The 14,140-nt window shown below is 42.0% G+C and overlaps 1 protein-coding gene across 15 annotated transcripts in view; it reads left to right on the top strand.

Annotated features, from left to right (window-relative positions):
- Nucleotides 1-14,140, top strand: part of PALM2AKAP2 (PALM2 and AKAP2 fusion) — a 578,232-nt gene that overhangs the window by 362,002 nt on the left and 202,090 nt on the right. For 12 of the 15 annotated variants that reach the window (XM_049896006.1, XM_049896008.1, XM_049896011.1 and 9 more), the window contains one exon: nt 5,994-6,098. The exons of the other annotated variants lie outside the window; for them this stretch is intronic. In XM_049896006.1, coding sequence (XP_049751963.1) covers nt 5,994-6,098 — 105 coding nt within the window. The remainder of the gene's footprint in view (nt 1-5,993; nt 6,099-14,140) is intronic. 15 annotated transcript variants of the gene reach the window in all.

Here is a 14,140-nt window from a genome sequence, read left to right on the forward strand (position 1 = left end):
AGCACTGTCGGCAGGGCACTGAGGAGGTTCCCATTCCAAGTCTTCACTGCCTCTCTCCTTCGGGGACTGTGTCTTGACTTGCTCTCCTGAGTCTATAAAATTGACCTGGTTATTCTCCCTCCTCCCTCTCAGGTCCCAAAGACTCACTGCTTGGGCCTTTCATAAAACGTGCTCAGCAAAGCAGAGTGCTGCTGTCAAGACCAAGTCCCTTTCAGGAATGAGCGCATTTGTCCTGCTGGTTAGATTCCAGGGTCTGAACACACATCAGACAGTTGTCACCTGGTGTTTAGGGAACCTTTCTATGGCCTCTGGTTCTTCTTTGAATTAGAAAACTTCAGTTTCCCCAGTCTGCCAGGGAAACAGGGCTGGGCAGGACCTCCCTCCCTGGGTGGAATGGTTGATCTGGAGCACGGGAAGGGTGGGAGCAGAGCCCTGGCTTCCTGACCCACATTAGAGCAGGGGTGACCTTTCTCATCCTTTCTGTTCCCTTCCTTGCCCCATCCTCTCCCTTCCCATTCTTCACCTTGCCCTCAGCTACACACCCATGAAAACCACTTGATTCCCGCTTTCGTTTTGGCCCTAAGCTAGACCTGTGAGAAGGATCACATACCACCTGCTCACATTATTCTTATAAGGTCAACTTCTAACCTAGGAAGATAATCAGGAGCCAGAATAAGAGTTGACATCAGAGTGTTTTCCCAGTGTCATTTGGAAAAATACGGGGAAAGGTTTAAAAATGAAGAAATGTATAATGCATTTTTCAGAATTAGCCAGACATTTGCAGTAAGGATCATTCTATTGAACTGCTGTAACTTTTTCCCCAGCAAGTCAAAGACAAGGGGTCTGGATTTTGGCTCCCTGGGTGATCTTAAGGAAGGTACTAAATCAGACCTCATGTTCTCAGCACACACAGGCAGGGACAAGTCAGGGTATGGCCAAATCAGGGCACTTGCTCTGTGCTCTGGGGTTGGGGCATAGACTGAGGAGGTGGCCTTGCTCTTTCAGAGAACTGGGGGTGGCAGCATGGAGAGGACAGCAGACTTCCCTGGTGCTAGGGGAGACCTGAGGCACTCCACACATCAACAATGATGCACTAAGTGTCAGGCTGCAGTGGGGGTGGGGGAGACATTGACACATAGGCATCCACAAACCTAAAGGGTGCACAGTGCCCTTTTATGCTTGCGCTGCTTTTTCCTCTTCCCTTCTCAAACCAGGACATCTCCGAGACTTCTCTCTGATGATTAGGGAAGCAAAGGTGCCCATGTGCATTTCCCTGAGGTGACATGGAGCACAAAGACCTATATAGTGTATGACTTGTTAACAAGCAAAAAAGAAGCCACGTTATTAACTCTCACCACTCTTTCATTTCCCTCCTGAACTATTCTTCTCATTTCCTCCTGCATTCCTTCCTACTATATTCATCCTTCACCTTAAGCAGTTCAGAGAGCTGTTTCATGACTGAACAGGGAGTCTGCAGAGAAAGTTGCCCTTCTGACTTTGTCCTCTGTCACCTTTTGCCAGGACAGGTGAGCTCAGGTTCAAGAGGATGCAGAAGTCTTAGGGATCTCAAGAAATGGTTCAGGGAGAAGTTTCCATGGTCTTACCTGTCACCCTGGATTCCAATTCTTGCCATGACTGCATACAACTAAGCCTGGAGTGACCTGTGCATCAAATCACATCTGCTGATAAAGAAGTTTGAAGAAGGGGACAGGACATCTTCTTCCACCAATGTCATCAGTGTTGAGCTTGCACTGTGGTCTGAAGGAACAAACTGAAACACATCCCAATTGAGGGACTTGGGATATCTCATTTTCTCATTCTTGATTTCAGAGATCCCAAGTTGCCAGGGTCCTCTTACCATCAACCAATTGTAGCACCAACAAAAAATTATTATAGAACAATAATGGCTTAAGAAAAATATTCAACTCCTGAGACACACTGATTACAGAATCCAGGTCCAATTATTAGTATATAACTGTACAAGATACTACAAATAATCATCAAAAGCATCCCCAGCTTACGAGGCTGCAGGTGTGTGTGTGTAATTACCCCACTTTTGACCCCACACCATCCTGTGCGTATTAGAGAAAATACAGGTACCATACTGCTGGATCACCAATGACTTTTTGTTACGTGGTACCCCTGGCAGTCGAGAGCCATTTATTCCAACTTTGAGTGGAGTTCCCTGACCATACACATTCTAATCCTGCCTTGGACAGACACGGTGTCTTTTGTAACTATAAGTTGCATATATTGTGTATCTGGCGTTAACTCCATTCTTTACTCACCAAGGAGCTAGTCTGAAACCTTTGGTAGAACCAGCCAAGGAAAACACATGTTCTAAACCTACCTCATCCTTACAGTATGATTCTGACCTTCTTGGTTCCCATCCCATACTGGCCTGTGGTGGCATGGTGCCTTTTCCACATCAGTCTTAGTATTAATTGTTGGGAAATCATTTACCCATAGGGCATCCTTTAAGGAGAGTTGTCATCTATTTTGTTTCTATAGCTTTAGCTACTTACATTCCGCATACCCAGACCCAGTGCCGTCGAGTCGATTCCAACTCATAGTGACCCTATAGGACAGAGTAGAACTGCACCATAGAGTATATTCTTCACAGATCCTATAAATATTTCAGCAGTGCTGAAAATTAAGAAAAATCACTTATCTTAAATTTCTGCTCTGTAATTGACTACTCGCTACCTTCTCTGACAGTGGATAGAATAATTGGAGTCCGTCCTGACTTTGACGAGAGGAAGATGTTTTACCGGTTGAGGCTACCTGAAGAGATTTTTCCCACTAAAGCTTTGGGGCCCTGTTTGTTATTCCTTGTGCTAATCTATCAGATACCTCTGGCTGCATAACCTTAGGGTTAATTATTTAATGGTATATTGGGGAGTGCTCTGTCTTCTTCTTCATGCTCTACATGCCGCTATATTTTAGCACGAGTCATGTACCTCTAGCCCTCTAAGAACTGTAGAACCAGGGTTTCCAACCAGGTTGTTTCTCATTCAAACCCCTGCTGAGAATTTGCGTTTCTACGAGTCCCCAACCAAACCCAAACCCATTGCCACCGAGTCAATTCTGACTCATAACGACCCTATAGGACAGAATAGAACTGCCCCATAGGGTTTCTAAGGAGTGCCTGGTGGATTCAAAATGCCAACCTTTCGGCTAGCAGCCCTAGCACTTTACCATACACTACTAGGGTTTCCTACAAGTTCCCAGGTGATGCTAATGCTTCCAATTAGGTACCAGTTCTGAGAACCACTAATAGAGCAGTGGTTCTCAAAATTTATTATACATAAGAATGACCTGGGGACCTTGTTAAAATGTAGATCCTCATTCAGTATATCTGGGTTGGAAATGCGAATTCTCAGCAGTGGTTCAAACTGGAAACCAGATGGAAGCCCTGTGTAGAACTCAAACTTGTAGCCAGTTCACACTGAACAAAGATATATTCATCGCCCTCTCCCATGTGTCAGGGACTTGTCTCCTGGAGGAGGCTGAGACACAAGCAGTAGGAATCATTTACTTGCTCTTTCAGATGCTTTTCGATTGGCTTTTGTTTCTAGCTGCAAAAAAATTCAGTCTGCTGAGATGCCCTAGAAATTCTGTATTTAGCATATAACATGGAAATCCTGGTGGCATAGTGGTTAAATGCTATGGCTGCTAAACAAAAGGTCAGCAGTTTGAATCCAACAGGTGTTCCTTGGAGACTCTACGGGGCAGTTCTGCTCTGTCCTACAGGGTCACTATGAGTTGGAATCGACTCGACAGCAATGAATTCGTTTTTTTTTTTTTTTGGTTTTATACTAGACACAGAGCCCCGGTGGCACAGTAGTTAAGAACTACAGCTGCTAACCAAAAGGTGACAGTTTGAATCCAGCAGCAGCTCCTTGGAAACCCTATGGGGCAGTTCTACTCTGTCCTATAGGGTCCCTATGAGTTGGAATCAACTTAATGGCATTTTTTTTTTTTTTTAATACTAGACACACGTGAACAGTCTGTGAGGTCTCACTTGGTCTTAATGGCTTGAGCTTCCATCCCCTTTACTATAAAGAGCCAGATTTACTGAGATATCATCCCCACAGATTTCTGGAAATCTTCAGTGAAGCTCAGAAATTCTGCAAGTCTGTCCTGTGTCTCTTGTCCCCTAAGCTGTCCATTTAGCCCCAGTTTGCTGCTACATTCTTCCCCTGAGCCACATTTGCCAATCACAGGACTGGCTTTCGCCAAGCTGCTGCTCTCCCTGGTCTGCTCATGCTGGTTTTAGGCCTAGACCCTTCCCACAACTCCCCACAGTGAGAGTAGAGAAAAATCTGAAACCTAAGTTCAGGAATAATGGAAGGGAAGTTTAATACAGAAAATAATGTATGACTTCAGATATGCAGCTCAAATCCAGGCTCATTTTCAGGTGGTCCCTGCAAGCTGCTTTCCAGCCATCTCCCAATCTAACATCATCTCAAAAGGGCCCACTTCCTTCCTGTGGATAAGAGGGCTTTCTTCAACCATATCTTCTTTGCCCAGGACCCAGGATCAACACACATGAGGCCCCAGAGAGAGGAGACTTGAGCCTCCCTCTAACCTAAGGCCTGTCTGCCTAATCCTTATTTCCTGTTCCTTCTCCCCAAATGATTGTTGTGGAAAACCCCATTCTCTTAGAGAAACTTCGCTTGCTAGAGAGTGGTCTTTGTTCTAAGAACACAGTGTTCCAAAATCATTCTAGCTTGTTCAGACTCACACACAAGTCAGGAAGTGGTCTAGTAAATATAGAACTAAACTAAATCCTGCTCTAGAGCCTGTTCACAATCCTCTACCCAGCATGAGATTAAGAAAAAAGAAACCTGCTAGAACAAAGGCAGTACCAATGGGAATACAGAGGAGGGGCAGGAATAAGAGATGTGAAGGAGGTATAGGCCACAGGACCAGTTGAAGACTGAAAGGAAGAGGGGTTAAGGGTGCTGCCAAGGATTCTGGGTGAATTGTGGTGTCCAGAGTACAGGAGAAGCAGCAGATGGGCAAAAATAAGAGTTCCTTTCAGGACCTGTTGAACTTGTGGCGATTGTGAGATACTTAGTGGAGATATCCAGTAAGCAATTTGATGAAATCATTGGTGTATGATTGACATTCCTCGTGACACAGGAAGGAATCACATCACAAAGAGGTCAGCTTTCTGCTCTCTTCCTGGCTTCTTTTTCCCACTTCGCTCTGGGAGATACACAGATTCTTCTTCTTGTATACCTCCTCACTTCCCATGCCTTGGCATACCTGTTGACAGTCATGGCCTCCAGGGCCTCACCTCCCTACATGGGCTGGTCAAGGCATTTTCTCAAGCAAAGCTGATTGTCTCCTTCTGTTGCACGGCAACAGTTCCTGCAACTGAGCTAATGATGAGTTCACTGGGTGGTGTTATTTGGAATCTCAGGATTTTACTGGCTAAAATACCAACCTGAAGTATTGATGTCATAAATTCTGGAAGTTTTTTGTTTTTTTGTTTTCCTTTCTTTCTTTCTTTAGATGCATACAAAAATTGGTCCTCTGAATAAATCAGGCACATAAAGCTATATTTCCAGCTCAGAACATGAGTCCCTGATCTATTTTTTAGTACTGTTTTATGCCATTTTGAGTCTGATGTCCCATACGTGATCTTTCCCACCAAGTTGATAATGGCTCTCACGGGCTCAATTTTTATTCTTTTTTTCCCCCTAAACTCATTGTACATCTAGAATCTAGAGTTTTCTGATGAATCTTTTAATACATGGAGTTGTCCTGGGGCTTGAGCCCTCTGGCTGCATTCCCTCCAACCTCAGCTACTCTACTGAATACCAGTCACCGAGCAAATGCTGGTCTTTGTTTACCCTGATCCCCTTGTTAGGTGGCCGCCCTGCAGTCCGTTATGTAGGGCAGGCAAGTTGCTGTCTCAGCAGTGAACCCATTTGGGCCTCCCAACACTGTGCCTAATTGTATTCCCTGTTCTCTGCTACCAGATGCCGTAAATTACATTTCCTCCCAGCTCCCCGACCTGCCAATCCTCTATTCGAGAACAGCAGAACCACCATCACCTGGGCAGGACAGGACCAGCAGAGTGGCTGGTAAGTCCTGGGGAGCTATTTGGTTTGAAAGCCAGGACAGGCTGTGGGGCTTTCATTTCTCTGAACTTTATTAATGAGATGGATGCCCTGATATCCTTACATAGGAGGACCCTGTCCTTCAGGCCAGCCTTAGAGCATTTATAGTGGACACACAGGGCAGGCACTAGCCCCTAATGAATAATTAGAACCAAATGGGAGGGGTAATGAGGAAGTCATAGAGCATTTACCCCCAGTGTCAAGGTAGTCTGTCTCTCATGTTCACGGTCTTGATTTCTGTCTTTGTTCTCAAAGTTAATCTGTACTCTGCCTCTGGAAATTTTTATTTTTCATAACGGAATTGCACAGGCTCAAAAGATGGGTGGAAAGTATTTTCAAGGCTTATGAGTTTGTTGCTGGGACCCTTTGGGAACAGAACTGTTTGTATGGTGTGCACGTATAGGCCCCAGACTTCACATTTCTGGAGTTATTTCTTAGCTACTCAAGTATATTTGGGGGAAGAGCGACTTAATGAACATGTGTTTCTTGTTAATGTTCCTCACAATTATGGATTTTAGAAAATGATACATTTGTGGCTATAGAGTATACAGAGAGCTAGCTTTGCCCTTTTCAATACGAATGCTGCTGTGAAGTCAGTACTGGCGCGAAGCGAACAATAAATCTCTACGCCAGCCTCTCACTCTGTGGAGAGAAGCACTAAGGACTGGGGGTTAACTAAAAAATGAATTGCCAAAGGTTGCACAGTTAGTAATAATGTAGGTGAATTCAAACATGAACGTCAAATTCTGCTTTAAGTGCCCTAGGTAAGTTTATGTTTTAAGTAAATCACATAATGACACCTTTTATAAAACAAACAAAAAAATCATGGACTTTTAAACTAGAGGAAACCTTGCATATATAGGCCAACTTGAATCATTTATGAAGCAAATGATCCCTCCTTTAATGTAAAATTAAAAAGCAAGTAAGTATTTGTGTCGTTGTCATGTGTACTGGCTAAATTTAAATACCTACTGGTCATCTCTGTAAACATCTTGGAATATTACTTTTATATATAGACATGCAGAATTCTACATCTGGGTGGAACCTTGAGTGGTGTCTAGTCAAACCCGGTCCAGGTCCAAGATTACAGCTACAATGGACAGTTAACAGATAATCCGGAACCTGCAGTTGTGCTACAGAGGAATAAATGGAAGTAACTTAAACTACATACTTTCTAAGGGCTCTTTGTTACACTTATGAGATCAGCTTGGGTAATAACTGTACAAAAGTCACAGATTTTCCTGCTTGCTATTAAAGATTTGGGTGTTGATAGTTCCTGATAGTTGTGGGTAAACAGCTTCCTAGCCCCTCTCCACAAGTTCCTCTCTCATGGGACATGTGATATGATCTAACATCCAACTAGTTGGTCAACTAATAAAAAGGGTAGGGACAGTATCTTAGGACTAATTTTAAGAGACAGGAAAAGGATTTAAGCAGCCTTGATAATCAAGGAGTGTTAAAGCTCAAGAATAATACGTTAATGCTATGTAGGAATACAGATACTATCCCAACCTGACATCCTTCAGATTTGAAGATGCTGCAAAAGTATAATGATCCAAATATCAAATGCATTTAAAAAGTATTATGTAATCAGTCTTTTTAAAAATAAGTTTATCTATACCTTTGTTTATTAGATAAGAACTAAGGTGCCTAAATGTGTCTACTGTGGGACCACATATAAGCAAAATTCGGGAAGGAATTGCATTTGATGTGGTGAACTCCCTTTGTGAAGACTGTTTTTGGAACAGAGTGTTCTGACTCACTGTCAATTAAGGTTCACAGTGATTACCCAGTATGTGTGTAGCACACCAGCTAAAGACACTCACCACTGGAATCCTCTTGGTTATAATCCATCTTGCTTTAGGAAGGCCCGTTTGAAATTTGCACAACTTTAGGGCCATTTTTATAAATGTCACTTGTCATTACTCAGTATTATGACAAATATCCAGGTTGTGTGGGGTGTGGGAGGTTTAGAATTCCATATAAATGGGAATATACCTTTCAGAATTAGGAGACGTCGAATCCAATCCCTTATACAAACATTGAATCCCTGCTATAGCAGCCCTGTGCGGAGGCTCCCATACTTTGTAACGGGAGCTTAATCTCCCTCAGGTGACCCGTTCCTTCTCTAGTTAGCTCTGACTATTGAAAAGTTCCTCTGATGTAGTTAATCATTTGACTGCCTTCATCTTCTACCCAGTAGTCCTTATTCTACCCTCTGGAGCCTCTCAGAACAAATATAATACCTCCACTACAAGATTTCCCTCCAAGTATTTGAAAATGACTATCATTTTCTGTCTTTTAAGTTCCCCACGCTACATCCCCCATATTCCCCCTACAGCCCATTTATTCAGTTCTTCCTAATAAGATTACTTTGACACTCCTCCCACTATCCCTGCCCCCCTCCTCTGAACACTCCCCACTTTGTCTCTAGTCTTCCGGAAGTGCATCACCTAGAGCCGCCCAAGGCACTCTGGGGTGGGCTGTCACCCCAAACAGTAGAATGTGACTAACTTCACTAGTACCATGGCCTTTTAGCTTTAATTTCTAAAGTAAAGCCCCAGAATCATTTTTCCATGTGCTGCTGCTCAGCTTCATTTCCTTTATCCAGTATAATTTTTGTTTCAAAATCATTTTAGTCAAAATGTGCAGTCCTCAATGAACTGTGGTCTCTTTCCTCCAAAGATCTGCCTTCTCTTGCTCACACATAAAAGAGCCTATAAAATTCTTTATTTCTTAATTTCAAAAGACAAAAATAAGCATAAACTATGCACCTTACTGCCCTTTGTAGATTGGATGTGACTCTGTTCAATTTCTTCTGGTTAGAGTGTCTCTCATGAGTGTTAAGAGCTCCATGAAGCCACATGGGAACCACAGGAAAATGGGGAGGAGAACGCTGTAATGGGACTTGGTTGTTGGGGCCTTGGCGTTCTGTCCCATTCAAACATAACAGTTCTTCCATCCTTGTGTTCACATGTTGTACTTCTGTATCAGATTTCATTTAGATAGAATTTAACAGTTTTAAAAGTAGAAAACCCTGCCCTCTATTGTTGAGGTCCTTATAGCTCATGATTATGGTACCTCAAAATCTCACCTTCCTTCTCAGCTTAGTTTCACCTCAAATCTGCAAAGCAAGCTTTCTTTTTTTCATCATTTTCCTGATAAAAATGTTGTACGGTTGGAACAGAAGTCGGAGCCCTGTGGTACAGTAGTAGTGGTCTCCTGGTCCTTGGCAACCCAAAATCAGCCCTGTGGAGCATGGTCGTCCAACAAGCAACAAGTCCTGGCAAAGCTATTATCCTGATATCCAAGGCACATGTTTCTGTCTGGTCCATAGGAATATAAGGGGCTGGGTAAGGATCCGGATATACTGCATCTTTGGCATTCACCTAACCCATCTGTCTAGAGACTCTGACAAAAAAGAAAGATTAATCTGCATAGCTTCTGCCTGATGAACCCATGGTGGTTCTTGGTGATCTCTGCTCTTTGAAAACTAACTCTAGAATTTAACTATCGGAAATATCAAGCTCCCTACTATGTACTTTGTAGAATCTCTTCCTGCTCATTTTTGAAAATCAGAACTTTAAGTATTAGCCTCTAGCATGTGTTCTGGTGTTCAAGATTGCTGACACAAACTCATTTACAAGGGAACTGGGGCCCTGGGCCCAAAGCACCAAGAGCATTTATAACCATGGGTGCTCAATTATTTGCCAACCCTCTTTACCCATCTGGGCTTCAATTCCTTTTTAGCAGTCTTTCTGTGCTTTCCAGACTGAAGACTATACTTCTTGACGAAAAAGATGGAAGCAAAATCAGATATGAGCAATTGGCTTTTCTCTTTGCTATCTATCAACATTATACCCTTGCTGGCTAATTTTTTATTAATACTAATACAATAGTAAGGTGTGGAAAAACAATGCAAAGAAAATTTTGATTACTAGTTTTTGAGGTTAGAGATTGCCCTCTGTGAATAGAGGGAAATCCATTCTGAACAAATTTCCTCAATTTCATTATAATTGGTGTCACAATAGCCAATTTTATATTTTCAATCTCAAAACAAGCTGTGAACATATATGTATATATGGATGGTCATATGTTTCAAGGGACAAGACTGCCTATATGTATGTTCATTCAATAAGCCAAACATATGCGTTGCTTTTCTGCCGTGCGCCAACTGTGATGCCAGCTCTTGGATGTTCATTATGTTGGGATGACCTTAGCCAAACACTCTCCCTGCTGGTGGCAGTCAGGGCCTGACTGCCTTCTGTCCTCCTACCATAATTTACACATCACTGACTCAGGAGCCACACAGGCTGTTCACAGCACCATCCAATGTCAACGCTGAGTTGGCTCTAGAGATTATCAAGGCCTACTGCTTAGTGTACAAATGGGGGAAAATAAGGCCCAAACATGGGGTGTGATCTGGATAAGAATTCAGATCCATTTTCTTTCTTCCTTCCCTAAACCTCCTATCTTACTGACTAATGATGGTGAGGCTTGTCATAAATTTACTTTACATGTACACAGTCAGTTCTGCCCCTTCCTTCCCCAATCACAGCAAGTCAAAGAAAGTGAGCTGGGAGGAGCTTGAGTCAAGGCATTTAATGATGATTTTTCATCTTCCTGGAGTGCAGTGTCTAGTATGTTCTTCAAAAAACAATGGGCCTCATTTCTAAAATGGAGTCATATCAATTGGTTTCCTTTTCCCCCTACTTATTTCTGTCAGGTGCTCTTGCTGCACCTTCTCTGGGCTTCTTATAGTATTTGTTCTCACCTTTGCCTAAGCTGACGGTAAAGGGAGCAGACCAAGAGAGTGTATGGAGAAAGGGGAATGAATAAGATTGAACCAGAACCCAGTACTGTCTGCTCCTCAGACCCATCTCTCTGGGCCCTGCAGAACTCCAGGCCATAGTGGCTTCTCACCTCAGCCTTCTCCATCATTTTTTAGGTAGGCATCTTCCCCAGGGACCTCACGCTGTACCCTACACATGCTTGGTTTCAGAACCTAGAAACTGGGATTATCAACTCCCATTAGAGTTGTCTTTGCTCCTTCAAGGTGGTGGTTCTATTGATAAGACAGCAAGAACCAAGTAAACCAAATCCAGAGGCCCAGAATCAAAGCACCAATTCAATCATTCATTTGCATCCCTTTGAAGAGAGAATTTAGCCACTTTAGTTCTTACTTCATGTTGATGAAATGAGCAGATTATTCAGCTATCTTATTGTCATCAGGATATAATGTATAGAAATTATAATCAAATATATCATTTTATTAAAAAAAAAAAAACTTCCAGACTCCAGTTAAGCTACCACTGAAACGTCCACTGAACTGTTTTCTATCTTTTTCCTCCCAGGAAATTTCAGAGAACTTTTCTGCACATACTTTTCTGTAAGTCCATGGGGCTCTTTAGAAACCTCCTTCAGAGTCTCCCAGAAAGCCTCCTCCCCTCAGCAGTAACCCCTCCTCATTTTTTATTTTCATTAGATGAACACAAGCACTGAGCCCTCATGACCCTCATCACCACACAGACTAGTGTACCAGTGGCATGGAGAAGATTAAAGGAAGACAAAGATGGATTAGAGAGTATTCTTTGTGGTTAGAGATGATAGGCGTGAGAGGCCTGGAGTATAAACTACTTGGCAGCAGTAGAAAGCAGAAGAGTTTTTAAAATCGTGTTCGTTAAAAAGAAAATGTTGAATTTAAAATGTAACTTATCTTCCTACTGGTTCATAAACCAAAACCAAACCCAGTGCCATCGAGTCAATTCTGACTCATAGCAGCCCTATAGGACAGAGTAGAACTGCCCCACAGAGTTTCCAAGGAGTGCCTGGCGGATTCGAACCACGGACCCTTTGGTTTGCAGCCGTAGCACTTAACCACTACGCCACCAGGGTTTCCTACTGGTTTATATCCATTGTAATTTACAGTTTGAAATATTACTGTCCAAGAACTGAAACAAAATATACATGCTTTTGGAAACCCTGGTGGCGTAGCAGTTAAGAGCTATGGCTTCTAACCAAAAGGTCGACAGTTTGAATCCACCAGGTGCTCCTTGGAAACTCTATGGGGCAGTTTTACTCTGTCCTATAGGGTCGCTATGAGTCGGAATTGACTCAATGGCAACGGATTTGGCTTTTTGGTTTTATGTGTATCCATGAGGGCTACATCTTGCCTTTGGGCTAAGCCAGAGCGTCTCAATGTGTTCACCTAAGTATCCCCTACAAGAGAAGAGAATGAATATAACCAAAGAATTTGGGACCACACTTTTAGGAACCTGCTGAAGTTTGTGGTTCCTTTGAAGCCTCATGTTTTATCTGGGGAAAAAATACATATGAAGTTGCATTTATTGCACAACATATCTAAGGTTATTTTATGACAAAAAATGTGTTATAATAATTAACATTTTCTTACCCCAATATTCAAGAAATACTGAGAAAACAGTGTACTGCATGTAGTATAAATATAAATATGTAACTCCTAACAAAACCATGTCACATGTGGTTCAGTCCCAGATCCAAGCCTTAGCTTGGCATACTATTCCCTTCAGAATTTGTCTGCAGCCTTCCTTTCTAGCTTTGTCTTCCTGTCCCATTCATTCACTGTACACTTAGGCCATAACAAACTTCTCACTATTCCCGGGACACTCAACATCTTTTCATAACTGCTTGTTCTTGTGCCTGCCCTTCCTCTGCCTAGATTGCCATTCATGCCTTCCCCACTGGCAGACTGCTAGTCTTATGTCACACTTCTGCTTGTCATTGCCTCGAGTACCCTCTTCTTTCTGAATAACAAGTTTCCTAACCTGTATTAAAAAGGTCCAGACTTTCCAAACTATCTAACATAAAGAAATACAGTGTCACATCACAGACCAAAAAACAATTAAAAAGGAATTCTGTTCTTTACCTACTTTACCCAAAGAATATTAAAAGGGATCTAATTCATATCTTCACCTGGCAGCACTTCTCATATCCTGCTTTCTTTTCTCCCCATATCGCTCTCTCCAGAGCACCACTCACCACCACAAATGCTCCCCCTCTATCCATATCCCACATGGTTTTTACTGTCTCTCCCACTAAACTCTTTCTTTCTCAATGCGTTATTGTGTGGACCTACTTAACTTTTCTAGCAAAGATCTTCTCCTCAGTCCTCCTTTCTGTCCAGTCCTTGATTCTAGGAACAAAGACAAACTCAGATTGGGAGTTAAATGCTGGAGAAGGGAAAAGTGGACCAGTAATAATAGAATGCTCACTGGTGGACAGAGAGACAGGGAAATCTCTAAACATTGTCATGTTAATAATTTTTATCCTATCACAGATGGATACAAAAAGGAAATATTTTAAACCATATTCTGTATTGATCGCAGGTCAGTGTGTCTTTGTATTCACATATTACGGAATGTTTGGTGGATATTTAAGTATTTTACCTACAGCTGACAATCACAGTTACCTTCCTTATAAGTATGTCCTATGAGTATGTTAATATTTTAATCTAAAACTGCACTTTTTAATATAAGAGTAATATTTAAAGAATAGCTCTTTAGAGTCCATGCTGAATTTTAAATGCTGATTCCCCCTCTCTGTATGAATTAGAATTCTCATGGCACATTTTGTGGAAAATCACAAAATAAATGAGATAAATGTTCCTTTTGATACCATGGTCATTATATCAAAGCCCATGTACCTCTGTGACAAATATTGATTGACCTCTGACTATGTCACTTGAGGAAACTCATCATCTTTGTGCTGAACAAGTGAAACTTTTAAAATGGATACAATGAAAATCAATCATTGGATTTTGCTCCATAATCGTTTTAGTTAAATGTGAACATGAACAAGTTGTATCTTATTATGCAAGTATATAAAACAATATTGATTTTTTTTAAAACCAGTTCAAACACTGATTACTGTGTGTACCTTTTCTTTTTGGTAACATATTATGCAAAGTATTTGTGACTAGATTAAGACAACCAAATTAGATTTTTCAGTTAGTAGCATTCATTTCATGG

The sequence above is a fragment of the Elephas maximus genome, chromosome 9 (assembly GCF_024166365.1).
Source record: "Elephas maximus indicus isolate mEleMax1 chromosome 9, mEleMax1 primary haplotype, whole genome shotgun sequence".
Lineage (NCBI taxonomy): Eukaryota > Metazoa > Chordata > Mammalia > Proboscidea > Elephantidae > Elephas > Elephas maximus.